This window comes from Gymnodraco acuticeps, unplaced genomic scaffold (genome assembly GCF_902827175.1).
Source record: "Gymnodraco acuticeps unplaced genomic scaffold, fGymAcu1.1, whole genome shotgun sequence".
In the NCBI taxonomy this organism is placed as follows: domain Eukaryota; kingdom Metazoa; phylum Chordata; class Actinopteri; order Perciformes; family Bathydraconidae; genus Gymnodraco; species Gymnodraco acuticeps.
The window spans coordinates 1,024,084-1,046,458 of record NW_022992351.1 but is presented as its reverse complement, the minus strand read 5'-3'; the positions used below and the strand labels follow the sequence as shown (position 1 = coordinate 1,046,458).

The 22,375-nt window shown below is 40.4% G+C and overlaps 4 protein-coding genes across 8 annotated transcripts in view; all 4 read left to right on the top strand.

The window, feature by feature from the left end:
- Positions 1 to 22,375, top strand: part of hoxc10a (homeobox C10a) — a 53,780-nt gene that overhangs the window by 13,850 nt on the left and 17,555 nt on the right. For 3 of the 4 annotated variants that reach the window (XM_034208875.1, XM_034208876.1, XM_034208877.1), the window contains exon 3: positions 9,827 to 10,100. The exons of the other annotated variant lie outside the window; for it this stretch is intronic. The gene's annotated coding sequence lies outside the window, so the exon portion shown is untranslated. The remainder of the gene's footprint in view (positions 1 to 9,826; positions 10,101 to 22,375) is intronic. 4 annotated transcript variants of the gene reach the window in all.
- Positions 2,485 to 6,169, top strand: hoxc8a (homeobox C8a). Its single transcript, XM_034208884.1, has 2 exons — positions 2,485 to 3,247; positions 4,547 to 6,169. Exons 1-2 carry the CDS (start codon positions 2,812 to 2,814, stop codon positions 4,891 to 4,893), a joined length of 783 nt encoding a protein of 260 aa, XP_034064775.1. The 5' UTR covers positions 2,485 to 2,811; the 3' UTR covers positions 4,894 to 6,169.
- hoxc6a (homeobox C6a) lies at positions 14,696 to 17,331 on the top strand. 2 transcript variants are annotated; one of them, XM_034208886.1, is made up of 2 exons: positions 14,696 to 15,775; positions 16,235 to 17,331. In XM_034208886.1, the coding sequence occupies exons 1-2, from the start codon at positions 15,379 to 15,381 to the stop codon at positions 16,537 to 16,539; spliced, it is 702 nt and encodes a 233-aa protein (XP_034064777.1). In that variant the 5' UTR covers positions 14,696 to 15,378; the 3' UTR covers positions 16,540 to 17,331. The 2 variants fall into 2 exon arrangements, with proteins under 2 accessions (XP_034064777.1, XP_034064776.1); XM_034208885.1 differs by having other exon boundaries at positions 14,702 to 15,775; positions 16,232 to 17,331.
- On the top strand, positions 17,805 to 20,945 carry hoxc5a (homeobox C5a). Its single transcript, XM_034208887.1, has 2 exons — positions 17,805 to 18,702; positions 19,905 to 20,945. Exons 1-2 carry the CDS (start codon positions 18,225 to 18,227, stop codon positions 20,111 to 20,113), a joined length of 687 nt encoding a protein of 228 aa, XP_034064778.1. The 5' UTR covers positions 17,805 to 18,224; the 3' UTR covers positions 20,114 to 20,945.

The following is a 22,375-nucleotide window of genomic DNA, read 5'->3' as shown; positions in this document are numbered from 1 at the left end:
GCAAACAATACGGACAGGATGCTGTAATTTCAAAGCCTAATCCAGTGCATTTCCGCTCTGCTCGGACAAAAATGCCAGTTTTACAGCCCCTGTTGGAGCTCGGCTGTTTGTCTCAAATGCAAACGAACAAAGCAAACTCGACTAACTGGCTAGACGTCTGGGCTAAATTACTTTATGGTTTTAATGGACGTTGGTGGTGGACTCCTTCAAAGGAGAGTCATGCGTACCGTTCAGGGGACTTTTGCCTGATAGGCCTGCCTCAACCCCCCCCCGCACTTCATCACATGAGTGGTCTATTAGCCTACAATTAGATGAGGAAACGTCGATAGTTATTGTGCATAAATATGAGTGCTGCAGAGCACTGCTATCTCTCTTATAGAAGAGCAGCCATGATACGAACAAAAAAACAAAAAAAGCAAAACAACGAATTCAATACTGCTGTAAAACAGACTGAAGGCACTTGGTTACAGATCGGGTTAACTGCTTCTTTAACTCTACCATATTTAAGGAAAACAACGTGATATATACAAGGTTTGGATAAATGGGGAGACCCTTTAGGTCCACATCGCAGTAGTTTCTGATTGGTGGATTCATTCAGGTTTAGGCCCACATCTGAACACTAGATGACGCTGTTGGTCCATGTTTTGAGCAGGATCTGTGTGTTGAAGGGCTTCTTTACAGCTCTGTGGCTTGGCTGAAAAATGAAGAGTAACCTATCGATGACAAAATGACAGATATGGTCCCTCACCGCATTATATGTAATAGGCCACAAAGCAGTACTCCAAATACAGAGTTTTTGCATAAACATGATTTTTATTTTCTACTTATTTCTCATTTATTTATTTTCCTTTGTCTTGTGAGCTACATTTTCATTGTGCACCATTTTTTAGACTTTGAAACGTCTTTAATGTCCTTGAATTCATAAGTTACTGGAGATGTGAAAATGTAGTTTTTCTTGTAAGAATTTCGTTCCCATTAATATAGCAACAATTTTCTCCGACATGTTTTAGTTTTGACAAAAGTCAATAATATCTGCATTTAGTAGTAGTATTAGTAATTTGGCATTATGCGTTTGTATCCTGTGTCTTTATTTGTTTTTCAATTTTGTATTTAAGGATTTAATGGTCATGAAATTCATTAAAATAATATTAGTGGGGAAAAAATAAATACATAATTGACATAATAACATCATAAAATATTAAATGAAAAGCCAGAAAAAAATATTTAAATATATAAAGACTTTAATGAAAATTGCATCAGTTACATCAATACCAAAGAATCAAAACTGAGAGAAGTCACAACAGCATAAACAGCTAAATGAAATAAACAATTACATAATACACTGACATGTTAACCATAATAATACTTAATAATACGAATATGTACAATAATAAATATCATAATACCAAAAATAATAACAACAATTCAAGTGTCTTCTGCATTGTTTGTTAAACACAAAAAAACATCTAACTGCTTATTTTGTATATCCTAATATGTGTTGGTTGTGACGTGTGTAGCTCAAAGTCCCCAAGAAGTATGCAACAATGATTGGCAATCTGCATATTTATAGAGTGTGAAAGGTCTATAAATTCACCCAGTGCGCCTTCATATTTTACGATGATGTGTATAAAACGTCAGTAACCCCACAAAAACCGCACTGGCATATTTGGAGCGAGAGCCCATACAACTATTGAGCTGGGAATTGTGCGGGTGCTCATTGTAGCTAAACATCCGATGTACAATTTTATGAACTCCTCCACGTGGGAGATTTACTGCGTATCCTCGTCGGTTTTTACGGGGTCAGTAAGTGGCACCATAGTATTCACAGGTCGTGTTTATATTTGCGTGTGTCGGTGTTTTACAGCGCATGGTGCAAGTGTGTCGCCCTATAGCCTTTACTCGATTACACGAGAAGGATGTGTTTGTTTTATTCTCATACATTATTTACTATTGTGTGATGGCTAGAATTGCATCTTGCTTTATATGTGTAGTGCTTAATGCAACATTTTGGGTTTCAAGAACATGAAATGCTATGTTGACCCCCTAGTGCCCATAACATATAAACTAGTTTCTGGAAATTAGTGTAAAACATCATTAGGGCCTGACATGACAAACAGCAACTCATAACAGCTTTATCCGTTTTTAAAGAGGGGACCTTCCTTGCTTTAAACACCTCATAACCTCCATGCAAAGACAACTAGCTCAAGTCAGACTGTGAAATGTTCTACCATGTGTCTCTTCATATTTTAACCACTCCATAACTCCATTGATTATCTTACAACAAAGCATTTTTTGTGATAAACATATCATTGATCATATTTAAAGCCTATTGGGTTGTTGCTTATGATTAGTGCAGCTCCTCTCAAGGTGGATATACGTAGGGCCCACGTCTGACCGGTCGTATGAAGATGAAGGGGTGGGGGTGGAGGAGGATGGGGGGCGCTTGTGGTGGGGGTGGTTCGGTGGGAAGCTAAAAAAAGGAAAAAGAAAGAAAAGAGCAGCGACTGTGACTGTGCCGCTTTGAGCAAGCAAGCTTTAACCCAAGCTAACACACATCTAAAGCACATGCCATGAGCCGGGTTTGAGCCTGCAAACCTGAAAAAAACACTCACGACTGCGAGCGAAATCCATGAGAGGAACGGCTCAGAGAGAGTGAGCTGCCGTAGATTGTCCAAAGGGGCAGCGTTTCTCCTAGTTCCGGTTTGTCTGCCTGTGCGCGCTGTGCGAGTTGGGACCCTAAACAAAAGGCTGCCATCATCCTAAAGGAGATATTCTACTGCGAGAAGCCCGTCTGCTTGATGCTAACTAAACATGAGCTCCTATTTTGTTAACCCTCTTTTTTCTAAGTACAAAGGCGGCGAGTCACTGGAGCCAACTTACTACGACTGCAGGTTTCCACAAAGCGTTGCCCGCAGCCACACGCTGGTTTACGGACCCGGAGCAGCCGCACCGGGCTTTCAGCACCCGTCCCATCATGTGCAGGACTTTTTCCACCACGGGACCACCGGGATCTCCAACCCCGGATACCAGCAGAACCCGTGCGCTTTGGCTTGCCATGGAGACGCAACGAAATTTTATGGATATGAAGCCCTTCCGAGGCAAACGCTTTATGGTACCCAGCAAGACGCAAGCCTAGCGCAATACCCAGACTGTAAATCGTCGAGCAGCTCTAACCCCGGAGAAGGACAAGGCCACTTAAATCAAAACACCTCTCCCACTCTTATGTTTCCTTGGATGAGACCCCACGGTCAGAATCATACAATTATTTCCTATTCTTTCTGTGTTACTGTGTGTGCGCGGGCGCGTGTGTGTGTGTGAGCGTCAGTGTGTGTGTCTGTAAGTATGTGTGCACGTGTTCTAAATATGCTTAAGTATACAGTCAGTGTATCTCTTAACTATAAAACGAAATAAGTCAGGGAACATGATGGGGCACATACAACCTGTAATGCAGGCTGCTGTTACTCTGCAGTACATGTCCATACAGGGCTGAATTTTTGCTTTCAAAAGTGCCTTTAAACACTGAATTGCTGATCACAGCTCATAACACAGGCTCTTTGAAGTCAATTATCGTTGACATAAGATATTTCACAAACTGTAAACGCACTAGGGGAAGGATAAATAAGTCATAGTTTAAAATATGGTGTTGCCACACACACCAGCATGCAGAGTGACAGGAGGGTTAGCTGAAACACAACATGCCACGATTAAACAGAATCCGGGTTTTAGGGGTTTGGGGGTAATTTGACCCACAGGCCCAATGTGCCCCGGACATTAGCCATAATCATGAGGGCTTTGTAGATATTACCTCCTCCATTCATGGATCACATGTTCAGGCTATCAGGCTACATTAACTCCACACAGGTGTAAGCTTCGTTTTTATCTGCTCACAGATATATTTATCCTCAGCCTGCTCCCATCTGTTGTTACAAGGCAGCTTAATCTGCCTCTTTTCGCATACTTTTCCCCCCTCTTCTCGTGTCCTCCCTCTGTGTGTCACTGTGTGTGAGACTTAAAATCTCATCCAGGCTTGTATAGGCCCTTGTGAGGAAAATCATACTCTTATGTGCCCCTACATGTAGTTTGACTACTTATTTAAAATACAATATATTGATTTTGTTTGTATTAGCATCAACAAACAGATGGCAATTAAGGACACTTTGACCCAAACTTACAGGTATATGAATTAATAATTGATAGCATTTTACATAAACACAGTAGCTTAATCACTTACACACAAACCCCTTAGTGAAGTGAAAATCGCAGCTCCTGCAGATAGATCTGTAAATGGTATAAACATAACATTAATTTGAGATATTTACACACATTTTGTACAATATGACTTATATTTGTTGAGTAGTAGTAGTAGTGCAATCTCACACTTTGAATAAGGACTTCCCCCGCTCTGTATGAGTGAATGTGAAAGCTGAACGACTAGAATTTATGCTGAGGGGAAGCAAATGGAGAATTAATTACAAGTCATCTGAATATATTTTTTATGGGGGACCGTGGTCAGCCCAGCTAACCTTTTGGCTTTATTTTATTCAAGCCCCAGGAAGACGGAATGGAAGGCAAACCTACAGTCGTTACCAAACTCTTGAACTGGAGAAGGAGTTTCTCTTCAACCCTTACCTGACTCGCAAGAGAAGGATCGAGGTGTCTCACGCCCTGAGCCTCACCGAACGGCAGGTGAAGATTTGGTTTCAGAACAGGAGGATGAAGTGGAAAAAAGAGAACAACAAAGACAAGTTTCCGGGTCAGAGAGGAGAAGCTGAAACTGAAGCTGAAGCTGAAGCCGAGGCTGAGGCTGAGGCGGAAGAAGAGGGCAACGAGGACGGTGAAGTGGAAGAGGCAGAAGAGAAAGATGTGGAAGAGAAAGAAGAGACCAAGGAGTGATTTTATGATCCTTTTTATGGCTATATGGCTGAAAAAGAGAAAAAAAGAGGTCCCATAAACAGACGAAGAGTCACAAGGAGGCAGAGAGCGTCCACTTTATGACCACCCTTTCATTTTGTCAAGAGGCAACAGGAATCCCTCTTAATATTGCTGTCATAAATAGACACAATTATCCCTTCTCGCGATTATTCTAAAATGAGTTGCATTTCGATTTTTCTGTAGAAGCTTCAAACGTTCAAAGCTTTAGCATACTTTATTTGATAGAACAGTCGCCCTTGCAAAAAAAGGGTAAATTAAATCGCATGTGATGGAAAATGGCTTCGCTATTTTTTTCAATTTGCTTTGAATAACTGCGTCAAAAGCATAGCCAATTGAGATAATTAATATCAAAACATGACCAACGCCGACCTTTGTTGTAAATAGATTATAGCTTACATTTAAAAGAACATGGACGTCATTTCAGAGCCTTTCCGAAAATGTAAGCGAAATGTAGGCCTATAACTTAGTATTAAGTGTTCAAACATCATCGCAGCAGTTGCATCGGCTAACGGCCTGTGTAGAAACCACAAGTTTTATTATTATAATTGTTACTGTTACTGTTTTACTCGTTTTCATGTGAATGGCCTAGACAAAGATAGCCATTAGCTCCTCAGACATCTTTTTCTAGGATTTACCAGGGAATTGCAATCGTTTGAAATCCTTTGATGCTACCTAAACCTGGGGGAATTGCAATAGAGATTTCTAAATATAGAGATTTCATATGGTTTTAAAAGTGTTCTATATCAACATTATATTATTAAGTTATGTATGTAGCATTTACCCAATATACAATATTACACTTGTTGAAGACAATTTGTGAGTCTTGGGAAAGACAATTAGCTCAAAGCCAAGCAAACAATTTTGAGATTGTACTACGGCACTACCTAAACTCAGAGCCTTGCCTTTGCTGAATTTATATTCTTCACTTGTGGCATTGCTCTGACTTGATTGCAAGCTATTTCCCCAACAACTAAAACTGCCTATAACGCACATGAACTGTGTAAGATAAAACCATACAATTACAATGATTTTAAAGTAAGGGATTTTTTATTTTATTTTAATGTGCTGGTGACATAGCGTAGTTGTTTTGCACTGAATATAATCTTTATGTACGTCTTGTTATATATTGATGTTAACAATATGCTCGTTTCCTGGTGTTTCTCCTGTGAAAGACAGAATTGTGTGTCCCCACCATTGTTGATGTAAAATCACAAATAAACAAGATGGCTCACTACCATTTCTGTTTTTTATTGATATTACAGCCTCGTTTACTGTCATGATCTTTCCCCCCCACGCAATGTCATGTATAGTGCACACACATACATTTACAAAGAGTACAATCTAATATGCAGTTTACATGTCATTCTTTTGCCTCTTCTTTGCTTTTCTCTCGAAGTATGCTCTTTGGAAGGCTGTAGAGGCAAATATGCGCCTTAGTTTTCATATCCAGAAGTCTTTTGATGCAGACAATCCCAACAACTCAACGAGGAGGTGGCTTAACGTGCAACCATGTTGATGCTTTGATGATCACTTGATATTTAGCGTGCTCAAAACATTTACTCTCGGCGACAGGAGGGAAGAGGAAGCTAAATATTGACTAATTTAAACTTTAGAACTTATTCGATAAAAATAACACGGCAGACGTGCGTTTGCAAACGTATCCTTTTACCTTTTAAGGAAAGTTTGCGAATCCCGTCGGTTCACAGCATGCATACTCTCCAAAGCCAGTCGTGTTTGATTCATCCTCTTAATAACACACTTCCTCTCCTCAGGGAGAACACGAAGCTTTTCTTAATGAATCTTGGGATGAATAATGGCTGTTTGAGATTAGATGAACAAACATCTGGCGCGATATTAATGATGAGACTAAATAATTTCAATGCATAAGGGAGACTTTATCTGTCTATACCATGCAATGTGTTGTGTGAATCCATGGTGTCCAGACAAACCTCCGGAACGCATCGGAGCGTTAAAATCAAAGCGGAAATAAGAGGCCAAGTGCAGGTAACACCTTGTGTTTCCTCCACTCCTGCCCAGCTGCTGCTGCGTTTATTATGACGCTTTAGGATTAACGGAGGAAATGAGGAGTCAACATAAAATCCCAATATCATTGAAGCACAGACGGTGTAGAAATGTAGGTCACCTAAAGTCTTCTTATACGAATTGACCAGATACAATAGGCTACTAGCTTTATTATTGTTATACACATAAATGTAATCGTTCTTTTGCAATAGTAATTGGACCTTTCCTCCATGTTTGCAACATCATTTTACCCACTTTTAACTGAAAGACGAGCTCTATTTATTTTTATTTTGAAGGCTTATAAAATATATATTTGTTTTACTTTAATGTAATATTAGTTTTTCTTCTTGATTATGGACGTCTCTTGTGGTGGTTTCAGTTTCATGAAGCTAAATTATTTAACACTCCTGGTGCATCTGCCTGTCTGCTTTTTATCCGCTCAGTTAGAGAATAGCTGAATAAACTGTAGGCTGAGACATTGGGAAAGCAAATACTTAATACAAATACATTGAAACATTATTCAATTATTTATTTATTGGGTTCTTAGCATGTTTTACAAAGTTGTATATTTTTTATAATTAAAGGTAGATTAGGAGAATTGAAAAAGTAAGACCAAAACGGAATCATATTGTTTAGACACAGGACAAATATGAACAAAGCCATGCATTTTCTTCAATAAACAATTGATTCTTAATAGTTTAATAATTTTTAATCAAAACGAACATCTAGATAAATATAGAAGGTAAAACATTTAATCTGGGTGAGTTTTGAAGTGTAGTCGAACAAACAATATCGCAACGAAAACCCCGTGTTACCAACAGGCTTTTCGATTGCATTTTGTCTCTGTAATAAAAGGCAGATTGCCAGCAAGCTGCTTTTTAATTTCATTATTTTTTTCTAGATTTAAATCCAAGCTGAAAATGGCTTTTCCCTTCAATTGTGTCTTCTGAATGAAACAATGTTGCGTCAAAACGCAGCCTTTTTACCCAGGGTGTTTATAGCTCTATTTAGGTGCGTGTAGTCTTTAGAAAATTCCGGATGTGTCCCCCAAGTAACAGCTATTCTGCACCATTGTGTGTGTGTGTGTGTGTGTGTGTGTGTGTGTGTGTGTGTGTGTGTGTGTGTGTGTGTGTGTGTGTGTGTGTGTGTGCGTGCGTGCGTGCGTGCGCGTGCGTGTGTGTGTGTGTGTGTGTGTGTGTGTGTGTGTGTGTGTGTGTGTACTTTTACCACAGGGCTGACATAACCAATAAACTTTAGTGTACCTGCTGTAAACTTTATTGGCGGTGTAAAGGCTCGGCTTGGATGGCTCTGCATCTTTTGTCTGATGTGTGCCGAGGCTCAGTGTGGAGATCACGGCCTGCAAGGACAAGATGCACCGCTCATCCGAGTAGGTAACTCATATATTTTTTAATATTTGGATGTAGAACATTTATTTTATGAGTTACGCAGACTAAATGTCATCATTTCATTTTTCTTTTTAAAACTAAAAGCTCCTGCTCTATAGTGGATTTATAAGACAACAACTGCGCTTAAATTATTTCTCCTCTATTGTTTTTTCATCTGGAATCTTCTTTCTTTTCTATTTTTCGAATAAAAAAATTTCATTGCAATATATTTGTTGAAGGTGAAGACATTTGTCTGTAAACCCTGTGGCCACCTTATGTTGTCCTTGTTTCTAAAATGTACAAATGTACGTATTTTGTCCTTGTCGGTGTCGGTCTTTGATCCTGTTGTAAATCCGAACCGGATTTACAATATATATGTTGTTTTCAGAAGGTTGGAAGCTGCTGTTATGAGTGTGTGTGTGTGTGTGTGTGTGTGTGTGTGTGTGTGTGTGTGTGTGTGTGTGTGTGTGTGTGTGTGTGCGCGTGCGTGCGTGCGTGCGTGTGTGTGTGTGTGTGTGTGTGTGTGTGTGTGTGTGTGTGTGTGTGTGTGTGTGTGTTCTCTGCAGGTTTACAATCTCTACATGTCTTGCTTTTCAAGTTTAAACTGATAATACCCTGCAGCCACTCACATTGACATATACTCTTCATGTAATCACGCATGTAGATCGGGCATGTAGTTAATGTTTGATGTGAAGAAGGTAACATGATATCTGCTTTCTGACATATCCATCCTGAGAGTCAGTCAGGTACACAGAGGCCCTGATAGGAAAGTGTTTAGTTAATTGAAGAGTTAAGAGAAGAGAGGGAGAAGGAGAGAGAGATGAGAAGAGTAGAGGAGAGTTGAAGAGAAGAGAGGAGAAGAGATGAGAGTAGATTTTCTTTTCTTCTCTTCTCTCTCTCTCTCTCTATCTCTCTCTCTCTCTCTCTCTCTCTCTCTCTCTCTCTATCTCTCTCTCTCTCTCTCCTCTCTCTCTCTTCTTCTCTCTCTCTCTTCCCGTCTTCCCTCCCTATGATTGTTTCTCACACACTTTATTTCCCATTTCCCTTTGGATAGGTACACTATAGCATACTGCTTGTCCACCAGGGGAACTGTCATATTTTTTTGACGCACGTCTGATATGTGATTTATGGGAAATCTCAGCATCGTGCTAGCGTGTGGCCATTTTTAGTTTTGTGCAATCGACAAAAAGAAAGGGGAAGAGATGGGTGCAAACATTCCTGGTTGTTAAAGGGAGAAATTTACAGCTGAGTAATAAAAGTTTACGACTGAATCCTTTCTGCGATTGGCTGCAGCGAGCCACGTGGCCCACGCTCTATGAACATGAACTTTATGCTGTTGTCTATTCTCTGGTCCTTCCCTTGTATCAGCAGCAGACTAAGCTGGGGCGTAGAAACGTATTTTTTTCTTTATTCTCATATATAATCACTGCACAGACATTTTGGCGCTGATTCGTGTGATATTCATCCGTTCTCCGACTTCCTGACAGAGGGATCTTCGGGACAGTCACCGCCTCTCCAGCCGCTGCGTGTATCCCCCCCGGAGGCAATAAAGCCGCGACTGGGAAGGAAAAAAGGAGCCATGCTAGAAAAGACTTTTCTCGGCAAACAGACAGCCTGCCTCCACGGGCTCCTTATCGCCAGGGTGTGAAGACAGTACGCGGGAGATGTGCACTCTGTTGATATTTCCCTCTCACCATCGTGACCCCTCAGCTGCTCTGTTGGACCACAGCGAAGCCACAAACTACGGCGAGCCTATCTGGGGTAAGATTACACATATCTCTATCACTCTTTCTTAATGTTTTCATGTTGTGTTTGGCAATCCTTCGGTGTTGGCCGGGTTGAAATGATGAATGATGTAGAAGAGTGAGTGAGATGTCTATTCTGTGTAGTTGTGACCTGACCTGTAGCCTGGGAGGCTGCTGATGCCCACGGCAATTTGCATTGTGCTTTACTGGCTGATGTGGAAGCACCTGCATGTGTGTACTGGCCGCTTAAGCCTACATTAGCGAGGCATTTAAGAGATGCTGTGCCAATGTGTGGTGATGAATTGTCTAATGACAGTACACGTTGTCATCACTCACAGGCCCTGCTGACCAGGCAGTGACAAATTGCAGTCAATTGCTCTTATTAGATCTGGTTCCCATAGTTGTTGTCACTTGTTATATTTAGTCTGTGCCAAGGGCCTGGATATAACATGCTTTTTTACGCACGCACATGCACGCAGACACACATATGCACCCACTGAAACACAGATCCCGGCAGTGCCCCCTAGCGATCAGAAGCGTGGCATGTGGAAGTGGGCGGATGTTGAGGCTTGTTGTTTATGGCTGCTGGTTTTCGGCGGCGTTTCACTGCGGATGTCAGCTGACCCAGCTGTTACAATGCTGCCACCGAGGAGGGTTCCTGTGTCTGATTTGTTGTTGTCACCTCGAAGTATGAGAGATTGGTCTGCTCTATGGTTTTGTTCTGATATAACGAGATGCAGCGATGTGTTATTAGATGCTGTGACATAACCACTGACGACATTATGATTGTATTCACCCCATTGCATAAAAGCATCACAAATATCATCTTCATTATCATCCAAACCACCAGCAATAACGACACACAATTTAACATTAGTGGACAGGGACAGGGTGATATCATTGAACAGCATATTGTAGTACACCAAATTAGATTGTGATCAAATGCACTGCAGTTCGTTGATTTATTTTTGACTGAAATAAATGTTATTAAAAATGTCAGATGTTTTTCGCTATGTGTGTGTGTGTGTGTGTGTGTGTGTGTGTGTGTGTGTGTGTGTGTGTGTGTGTGTGTGTGTGTGTGTGTGTGTGTGTGTGTGTGTGTGTGTGTGTGTGTGTGTGTGTGTGTGTGTGTGTGTGTGTGTGTGTGTGTGTGTGTGGCAGTAGTACATTTTTGTGTGCATTTGAAGTTGAAAGCGTTTGTTTTTTCAAAGCTCAGCTTGCTGAAAAGCGCCCTCTGGGTTTTATTATTGTCTGTGCAGAAACCAAATATTTTTAGTGTCGTAAAGTCATTTCATGCGTCTGTGTCCCCTGCTGAAGCTCAACAGTCTCTGTGTTTCAATGTTGTAAAACACACTCATTGGCAAGCCTCGTTCTGGAAGCCTTTAAAGTCTTATAACCTACTGTTACAAACGTTGTTTGCTTTTCCTTATGAAACATTGCTGTTGCAATGGATCGTGTCGCTGCTGCCCAATATGCCTGCAGAGAGAAAGAGAGAGAGGAGAAACAAGGAAAGGGAGAGAGAGAGTCCATTTAATACATGACATTTGGATTGTTAGGTAAATCTTAGTTTAAATATAAGAGGGGAAACAGACTATTGTTTTGCCCTGCAGCGTTTTAAAAACCAGAGATAGCTTCGCATAAAACTCCATGAAGTCATGAATCTGTCCGCATCACCACATTTAGAACCTCACTTACAAATCCCGACAGGGCAAATTTTTTGCCTTCTAATGGTCATAATTTATGATGTGTGGATCAACATGCGCTCATTGGGCAACAGCTTCCTGAGTGCTTAACGAGCATAAAGTCGAACACTTCCGGACATTAATTGGGCTAGCCAGCGATGGTAAAGTGCTTATAGAGGGCTTTACATTGTTAGTATGTGAATTACTCCTTATTAGTAAGGTTAGAAGCGGGGGAGAGGAAAAAGCATCAGGGGCAGACCACGCTTTGCCTTCCTTGCTGTGTTTTTAATCATGGCCGATAATGTAGAAATGTTACAGGTCCCATATAACTAATTCTGAGTGATGTTGTGCTGTGGGATATTGATGTATAAGAATGCAAAAGAGAAGTTAGAGGTTCATGGACGTGGATGGGCCCTGTTGTGTTGTATGGGGAGCAGGCTGATAAAGTAAGGCCTTCGGCTGAATAACCAATTAAGAGCCACGTTAAAACCAATCCAGCATGATAGTAGTCGAATATCCCTCAAAGATATAACAATAATAATATAAATGATTATAATATTCATAATAATAGCCCTGTTGCCAATGATCTATTTCCATCATGCGTATAGCCTTCCTTGCGCATTCACCTAGGCTACTACAAATGAAGAGGATACACTATTCATTATTGAATTATTAATTCCAATTAATAATATCCATGGTTAGTACTTAGTACCAGGCTATTATTAATAATTTATATGTTTTGTCTCAGTCCTTCCTACTTTCGTTCATCGCCGCTCTTAAGATCCTTTTAAAGATCGTGGAAACGTGGACCAAACGGCTCCTTTCCTTCCTGCATCAAAAGCCGTGCATGTGATTTGCCTCACGGGCCGCAATAAAACACTAAAACACGAGGGGAAGAATGACCTTTCTAATTCTGCACACTGCCACAGCCTCTGCTGCATTCCTGCCTCTCCAGTCCACACATTGACTTTAGTGTTCAGCCTTTATTTACAACCTAAACTTTATGGACCAGTGGGGCTGTGAATAACAATTAGGGAAGATCTGTGTTTTGAAATCCAAATATGTTCTATATATAGTTTAGATAAAGCTTAACAGGTATATTAATTAAAAAAGTAAACTCGTTTTATATTGATTAAATTACACCAATTGCTTAGTAACGACAACAGAAAGTGTTATAATAAACCAAATAATCATCGTGTTCTCATGCTGTTTCTGGCGCAGTGAGTATGACAAATCAAGAAAGTAACACTGACTGCCATTCATCAAATGAATCACATTCTGAGCTTCATTTGAATTGTGGACAATTAAATTCGAATTTACTTTTTTTTAGTTTTCTGTAAATTGTTGTTTAGTAACATTTAGCAACACTGTGGGTTAAAAGTGTATTTAGACAAATTGGGTTCCCAGAAGTTGTATTCTGCCATGTATGAGTGATTGTGCGTCCCATCTTAAACTGATTCGTTACTTATTATGAAAGGGAGGATGAAAAAAATAATGCCAGGAAAGCAACTTTAGTGCTTTATTTGTCTACAATGTGTGCGACGAGGATGTCACATATGCCCACGAATAAGGTGAAGGGAAACTTTTATTGCACCAGCTACTTCCTTCTCTTTGTTCTTGTCTCTTTTATGGGCTATTCAGGATCCCAAACAACAGACCAAACAGTGTTGCACGTTTAGGCTGCAAGTATTCACCCTATTGAAGAAATCAATGATGTGGACCAATAGACTGCTGCGTTTGAACAGACATTATTCAATAACTGTATTGATTCTTTTTATTGTTATCTATTATTGCCTGTTGCGGAAAAAAGAAGATAATGTGAATGATATTGTTTTAAATTAATATGTGGAGCTGCATTGTTTTATCCTGTCTAAACGCGCTTGTTTTATTTTATTTTTTTTTAAATGCCGATGGTGGAAACCTGCGTTTTTATTAGGTGTACACAAAGTAATTTAATTATATTGAACACAAAAACAGAGTGGTTGAAGCTGGTCTCTTTTATATTATTAATGTGGAATTTTACGCATTTAGAGGTAGCAAATTTCTCTATGTCAGGCGTCTTGTTAAATTTTTGCAGAACACCTCTGAAGTCATTTTGTAACCCATAATTTGCTACTGAGATAATTATCGGTTCCCCTTCCCCCTGTGTGTGTCTGAGGAATGTCGAAGTATGATCAGAACAGTGGAAAAAGACTGGAACATGCATAAGCATTTTAACACGTTGCATTTTACTCCTATTTTGATGCGTAAAAAGGAAAGGATGATTTATTGTTATGAGTTAAAGAGACTGTACCTGAGGGCTATCGCCGGGCACAGTTGGTTTGACGTTTGCTGGACAGTCGCATAACTGATTAGATTTTCAAAATGCAAAAATGATCTTCTGAAACGCAGCTCTTTACTAGTAATTCGGACCTACACACGCTGTTTGCCTTTACTTTATGCCTCCACGTGCTGTGCAGTGCGTTCATTTCTGGATCTGGGAGATTGCTGCTCGTGTTGCAGGGCTTTGCTGCAGAGATAGTTGTTGCATGGTGTGCTGTGGAACGTCACTTGTTTTATTGCCTTCACAGAAGAGAGACCATAAACGCATTCTTACCACCTACACCCTCCCCCAGTTCACTGCAAAAGCATTGCAATTGCTCACATGCCAGATAATTCATACGGAAACATTAACAGTGTTAGAAACTCGTCGATATGACCAAGATAAACAATAAATGCCAATATTAATTTCAGTATCCACACAAAGCCTGTCCGTCCTGCGGGATGAGGGCATGTAGATGCAGCCCATCGCTGCAATGGTGTTGTGAAATTAAAACAGCATTTTTGTTCACACACACACACACACACACACACACACACGCACGCACACGCACACACACACACACACACACGCACACACCCACACACACACACACACACACACACACACACACACACACACACACACTACATCTATTCCAGAAATCTCGAAAATTCTAAATCGCAGGGAAGGGTTCTGACTTATATTTGAGTAAATGTGTGTAATTGCTGATTTTCTGAAATAAACCCTTTAACACACCGTTGGAGTTGTGCTCACATGTGTTTTTATGCAAATGTTGTGCCTTGCTTTGAATGTGATCATATGCTACTGACTGACATTGCCCACATTTAGCATATTCTTACTCCTCAAATAGCAAATATTCTTAAACTTCAAGTCAAACATTTCTCATCCAGCCTCGCTCACAGAGTGCCAATCCAACTCTACGTTGTGTTTATCGGCATTTAGCACTAATGTTCAAGCTCTGAGCTAAAAGCTACAGTTTCTCCTTAACTCCTGCCTCTCAATTGGTTGAGAACGGTCAGCTGACGTTGTCATATTGTCTCTCACCGAGCCAAGCCTCGGCTATAACACTCGGGTTTGTGCGTCTTAACCGGAGATTGGAAATTAATAATATAGAATCCTCAAACTAGTCCACGTCCAGTTAGAGAAGAAGAAAGTCGAGGGGGGAAAAGAAGACATTGGAGAAAGGTGTGGTTGGTTGACACAGACGGGAAGGAGATTTACTGAGAAGGAGATTGAAAAGCGACCGATAAAGAAGTGGGGAGAGTTGGAGAGAGGGATACAGGCAAGGTATGAATTCTTATTTCGCAAACCCTTCGCTCTCCTGCCATTTATCCGGTGGTCAAGATGTTTTGCCTAACGTACCCCTGAACTCCACCACCTATGACACAGTCAGACATTTTTCGTCGTACGGTGCTGCTGTGACCCAGAATCGGATATATGCACCTTTCTACTCTCCTCAAGACAATGTCGTTTTTGGCTCTGGCAGGGCACAATATGAATATGGATCAAACGTGTTTCTTCAAGACAAGGACGTGCTCCCTAGTTGCCGGCAAACAAACATGGGACTCAATTCACAAAGCCACATTGCTCAAGAGTATAGTTTGGATCAAGGAAGAGCAGGAGCGCAGGATCAGAAAACCAACATCCCGATCTACCCGTGGATGCAGCGAATGAACTCACACAGCGGTGAGTTTTACTACGACAAATAAATTAAGGAAATGGGCCAGTTTTACGATATGTCTTACCAAGAGAGTAAGTTACTTTTTATGGCCCCATAAAACATTACTGTATCCCCTAGACTTGTAGATGGGCCTTTACATGTGCAAACAAACAGCTTTCATATTAAGAGAGATATAGTAGATATAATCAGTAGCGTGAGACAGAGAGAATACATTATGATGCTTTCATTATTTTAGATAATAAAGCAAAGATGCCCTTTGGGATAGGATTTCTCTATCAGTTAAAATGTGTTTGGTTTTCTTAGTGGATTTGAATAACAATTACGATGATAAAAATGAGATAACACTTATTCCTAACTGCATTAAAGTATTATTAGATCACAGACAGAAGCATGCGTTTTTTTATTTAAAATGTTCTTAACTTTATAAACAATTAAATCAGTGAATTCACTTTGTATTTCAGCAGGAGTGGGCTACGGGACAGACAGACGCAGAGGACGTCAAATATACTCTCGTTACCAAACACTTGAGCTGGAGAAGGAGTTCCATTTCAACCGCTACCTGACCCGGCGCAGACGCATCGAAATCGCCAATGCGCTTTGTTTAACAGAGCGGCAGATCAAAATCTGGTTTCAGAACCGACGCATGAAATGGAAGAAAGAGAGCAACCTGACATCCACGGTGACTGGAAGTGAACAGACAGCAGCCTCTCCGGAAGAGGAACGCAGTGGCGTAATTGAAGAAGAAAAGGATGAGGACAAGAAGAAATAATAGTTTTTTTTAAAGATGATGGGAAAGAACACCTGATGACCATTAAAACCCAACATAACTACCTAAAAAAAAATTGACATGGACTTGAGAGCGACTTCACTGCATGATGGCTAGCCCGCAGCTCTCCCACTTATATCCCATGCTGACCACAAGAGTGTTGAGCCTTAGATATCAAGATTATTTCAGCCATATATGGCCCCCTTTGACATTTGGAGCGCTGATTTTTTTATTGCAATGTCTCACTTGTATTGTGAAAATAAAAAGAAGTGTTCATTTATACGTTGTTTCTCATGCCAGTAAAATCTATGTATTTATCCCCCAACACCCTATCCATCACTGTGAACTCTTTGATCACCTCATAAAATACAGTGTTGGTCAGACTTAACTCAATGTTGTACATGCACATTCCACGGAAGCAAAGCAAAGGACTGGACGGACACTTTATTTGATCCTAGTATAACTAGTACTTGAATCATCTGTTGAAAAGTGTCCTGCATAAACATGAAAGTTGCACGGATATAGACTACAGTCCACACACAACTGAAATGCCTGTATATAATCAAAGTAACAGTATACTATGTAAATCCAATGAAGACTGCATTTAGCCGCTTTGATAGACGCTGCATAACATAAAACTGCGCTTATCCCTCTTTTGTTTGATAATTGACACAGTAGGCTTTCCTTGTGAGATAGATTTGTACACTAGTAATTCTTCACATTTGTTTGGGAGTTACGAATTCATGTTTTGTCATAACTGTGTATCATGCAATAAAATATTTGTAAAAACTTAAACATTGTCTTGTGATGGAACATTGCACTTCAGATGACATATTAAGACTCCTTATGCACCAAACTCAGAGCGTGAATCTGGTTTGTTATTACATTTTAATATCATCATTACCTTTATGGGGAATTGAGGCTGTTAAGGCAATTGGGAAACAAATAAGCTAATTAAGTGATTTTTAAGCAAATGCTGGCCTCTTTAATATGAAAAATGCAGCTTAATTGGCTTCATAGGAGCCCGAGAATGAGCTATGTTCCAATATCTCTACATTTTTCTAGTTGTGCTCCTATAACATAACTTCCAGACACGTAAAATGTTCACTTCCATATGCGTAAATATGTTTCTACCAAATGAGCACTTTAAAGTGTAATCGTCATTATTATTATTTGTATTATTGTTGTCATTGTTCTTATTAGTATGATATGGGGCTGTTGGTGCACTCGCAGTGTGTCAGGACAGAGATCTCTGGCCGGTTCTGACCGTCCTGCCCCATACCAGACACCAGATGACGCTCTTGTCTTACTGTCCTGCCCTTTTTGCGCTAAAAATCCCTGCCTGGTCCTCAACAACAGCTCAAAGTTTACTGGACACGTTTCTGCTATTCATCAATATCCCCATTGAGTATCAAAGCCAATTTATGACTGGCCAACATGTGCACGTGATCCCATACAAATACCCCATATTTGGGCAGCGCACGTCGGATCAAGAATTAAAAAAAAGATACCAAAGCCTACTCCACCTATAAATCGTGGATTATTTTTTAAGGGAAGACAGCTCTGAATTTTCCAAAAGCGGCTACAAAGAAACGCAATGATCAACAAAAACAGGGAAATAACCGCAACTTGCATCCCGCAACTATCGCTAGTTTAGAAAAGAAATTGTCGGTGATAGTTTGAAAAAAATGAGCTCTTATGTTGACAGCTGCAATCTCAGGCAAACAAGCGAGACAACTTCTCCTAACACCATGTTTAGTTTCGATCTTTCCGGGCGCCCGTCCAGCCACTATGAAGGTGTTAATGTGAACGGGATATTCACTTGTCCCGTCCCCACGACCTCTGTTGAACGGGAGGAGATGAAAACTAGCCTGCGTGGCATTACGGATACTCCTCTCCCGTCAGGACCACAGATAACCATGGTCTCCAGCAGCTCGTCCATGGACTCAAGCGGGCTGAACTATGGCAGCAGCACTCTGCTTGGACGAGGGGTGGACAGAGACCCGGAAAGGAGCGCAAAATCCGTCGGCAACAAGAACCACGACAGCGAGAGAAACGCGGAGAACACGCAAACGGTGAAACGACACACAAATGTGAACCAGCGTCAGGACAGTGAGCAGCGGCCACAGATTTATCCATGGATGACAAAACTGCACATGAGCCACGGTAAAGTTTGTCTATTTTCTAAAGTGCGACTAAGATGCTTTCCCTTATTCACTCTTTACGCTGCAACACTTCTTTTCGCCCAATCCAGTTTCCCTCTTGAGTTTTATAGGCCAAACGCAGGAAATAATAAAAACTCGGTCATAAATTTTATGACAAAGGCATCCATTGCTCGTAAACCTGCTCTGTTACGGTGGAGAGGTGATCTGTGGGCTGATTTATGGAGGTATAATTGGATAAGAGAACAAAACTGATAAAACTATGAAATAATATTCACAAATTCAGCTCCAAGTATTAGTTTTTGCCCTGCTGAGTTTATATTATTAGTTAATGTTTTACATTATCAGACTCACTGTGTATGTGTGTGTGTGTGTGTTTGTGTGTGTGTGTGTGGGGGGGGTGCTTTAGCCTTAAATTGAACTCTGGGAAACACCAATGCCCTGACCCAATCATGAACTTTTCACCTCTAAACAATTTGAATATGCCTTCTGCTTGACAATTTATGCTGCAGATGGACAGTGAACACATTAGCTGCGAAAATAATACTTTTGTGTTGTGCTCCATATGCAAACATCCTGGAGCACACAGCATGGACGTACAAAAAAAAGTCCATTTGCAGAAAAAGGCCTGTTGCTTTACTTAGCACGCTGAACAAGTCTATAAATAGGGAACCATATCTGGAAATCATCAGATTCCATTTTCTAATCCCACTTCTTTAAATATTACACATCCGTTTTTCCTCCCACGATGTTATACTCCTGCTGCGTATTAGTCCAAGGCCAGTGTTTACAGGGAGACCAGCACATTATTAGTTATCCTGTTTTACATATCACAATAACATAAAATGTCTTAAGTCTAATATATATATTATTATTTTTTGTACTGTGTTAATGCCAGGAAAGAAAGAGGGGCCTCCTTTCTTAAAACTGAGTTTATGTATTGCATCCTAACATCTTCATGAGGCTGACATACGCTTTTAATACACATATCTACAGTGAGTCGATATCAGGTTAAATTATGTTAAATACATATGCGTATTTTAAACAAGTGAAGGGGGTTTCGTCATAAATTAATAGATGTATGCTTGTAATGTTATTTTTGTATGGATAGTCAATATTTTAAAAATAAATGTAATACTATAAGCCTGCTATTATTATATTTATTAAACAGTATAATGCTCCTAACTGATTTTAATACCACTTCAGAATCGGAGGGTAAACGCTCCAGGACGAGTTACACCCGCTACCAGACTCTGGAGCTGGAGAAAGAGTTTCACTTCAACCGGTACCTGAGCCGCCGCAGGCGCGTAGAGATCGCCCACACCCTGTGTCTAAACGAGAGGCAGATCAAAATCTGGTTCCAGAACAGACGTATGAAGTGGAAGAAGGACTCAAAGATCAAAGTGAAGGAGTAAAAAGTGCAGGAGAGACCCGGGTGCATGCAGCACGTTTTCAGCCCCACACTGCACAGTGCTGGAGTGCCGCCTGACCTCCGGATGAACTGCTAGGAGCAATGACATCATGACACCGCTCTGTGTGCTTCATCACCAATTATGTGTCACTTGCTGGAGTTTGGGACCTAATGTATTGAATATCACTCTCTTTGATCAATCGGTTTACATTTCTAAATTAATTTGCAGCCCATGCGATGATAACCTCACTTTGCTGCACGAAGGGGACAAGAGGTTGAGGGGAGCTGGGGTCCTTCACGCTGCAAGGCTGTGTGGTCTGCAGTGCACTGAAAGGCACAATGCTACTAATATATGTTTTTAATTAGGATAATAGTGGAGGAGGCTGGGCAAAGGCCTGTATCATTTCAAATATCATCATCATGTGATAAAACGTTAAGGTCAGTGAATCAATATAGAAAGACACAAATATTTCTGGCTGCAATCTTTCCAAAATAATAAACAGATAGTTTATCTCCAGTAAAAATACTTTTTCTTTCTACTTTTGGAACTCACTCTACCATGTTGCAGCGGTTGAAGGTGAGATAATGTCCTGTGAGATAATATCGTTGTGAGTGGGTTTCTGTGAAGGCATCTTCCCTGTTGTTTGTTATATCCTTGTGAATTTGAATCATTGTGTATTATTCAGTCACTGTGATAATATTGTGATGTGCAATGAAGCCATTTATTTTGCCCTCTGTAAACTTACGGTGCCTGGAATAACTGATAGATGGCTCGATTGTCGATTGTAACCAATAAAGTCTCATCAAATTAAATTAAATTTTCCTATGGTCAGTATGCACTTTTGTCTCATTATTTTTCTCATATCAGGGATAGGTATTCGAATCTCAAAGCTCGCGTATATTTAATGACTTGTGTGCTATAAGTTTTACTGAATTTAACTAAATGTACCCTAAAAAAAGGAGACTACGCTTTTTAAATATTATTGTGTTTTATTCCACAGATCACGTTTTCTTTGCGTCAATTTCATTGACTGACAAACGCGCTCTGAAGTTTAAGGCCCTCATAAAACTTTATTGCCCCTTTTTCCAGCACTCAACTATAGGCAGACTGCCGTTTCCTGTTTTGCAAGGGAAGGAAGGGACACTTGCCTGTGATAACACTAGCCCACGACATGGATGCAAAACTTTGGTTTCCTGTGGCCGCAGAGAAACGCGTCATCAATGCTGAGGCCATATGGCAACTTTATGATATCGCCATGCTCTTTAATTCTGGCATCATTACACTGAAGTTAAAACAACACTATAGTGACCTTGTAGCCTATCATGCTTTTGCCTGGTGTCTGTATCCAACAGCTTTCGTCGAATTAGTAGTAGTATGACGCAGCATAGCCCAAGGTTGTGAGGTAATTTCTCTATAAGCTACTACTTAAAGAAAATAAAAATCAACTCACCTCTCAACTAATAGCTTCATATTAAACTCCCTTGACGGTTATGAGAACCGGTCAGCACAGCGTCCACTTTCTCTGCGCTCTGTTGGGCCTATAACTATATATGGACAATGTATTGAATCCCTTTTTGAATGTCTTTCTTTTTGGGTATTTTAAAGTTTACAAGGTTACACATGCCAATTGCCCCAAGCAGGGCCTGTGAATGGTGCGCAGGAAGCACGTGGTGTCATTTAAGTGGGTTTTATGGCCTGGAAGAGCTGACAAACCTTCGATATATACACATCATATATAATCTTAACTGTCCGGAATCGCAGCTGCTGGCTTCCCCTTATCTGAGGAAGAAAGGGCTTTGTGGCAGTGAGGATGCAGTACCTTTCTCCGGACTGTGTAGTCGGCGGTGCGGATGACTGCGAGCTACTGCAGTAAGTTGCTTTTAACTTCGCTTTCACAGGCCTGCGACTCTGCCGTTATTTAAATGGGGAAATACTGGGTACGTTTTATACCATTACCGTCCAAATTAACTGTATTAATTGATGGTGAATATGCGTTTTATTATGTTATTATTTTTGTCTTTTAAAGGTTGGTGAAACTGTTGTTTTGAGGCATTTTTAAGGAGATTTGTTGTCGCATATTTAGTCTGGAAGAAACGGAATTAATGCCGCTCATGGTTATTGTTTTGTAATGAGGATGATTGTTTGTGCAGAATCCTCTTTATATTTGCACATGCTAGTTAAATTATTAAATGCAAAAAAGGGTATTTTAATGCATCTCAAAAGATATGAGACACAGTGGCAGTCGGTTTGATTCAACAGTTTGCT

Excerpts from the sequence above, each read along its gene's own strand:
- hoxc5a (XM_034208887.1), top strand. The coding sequence starts at position 18,225 with ATGAGCTCTTATGTTGACAGCTGCAATCTCAGGCAAACAAGCGAGACA. Across the intron at positions 18,703-19,904 it reads AAAACTGCACATGAGCCACG|AATCGGAGGGTAAACGCTCC; the intron begins GTAAAGTTTGTC and ends ATACCACTTCAG.
- hoxc6a (XM_034208885.1), top strand. The coding sequence starts at position 15,379 with ATGAATTCTTATTTCGCAAACCCTTCGCTCTCCTGCCATTTATCCGGT. Across the intron at positions 15,776-16,231 it reads GCGAATGAACTCACACAGCG|CAGGAGTGGGCTACGGGACA; the intron begins GTGAGTTTTACT and ends TTTGTATTTCAG.
- hoxc8a (XM_034208884.1), top strand. The coding sequence starts at position 2,812 with ATGAGCTCCTATTTTGTTAACCCTCTTTTTTCTAAGTACAAAGGCGGC. Across the intron at positions 3,248-4,546 it reads TCCTTGGATGAGACCCCACG|CCCCAGGAAGACGGAATGGA; the intron begins GTCAGAATCATA and ends ATTTTATTCAAG.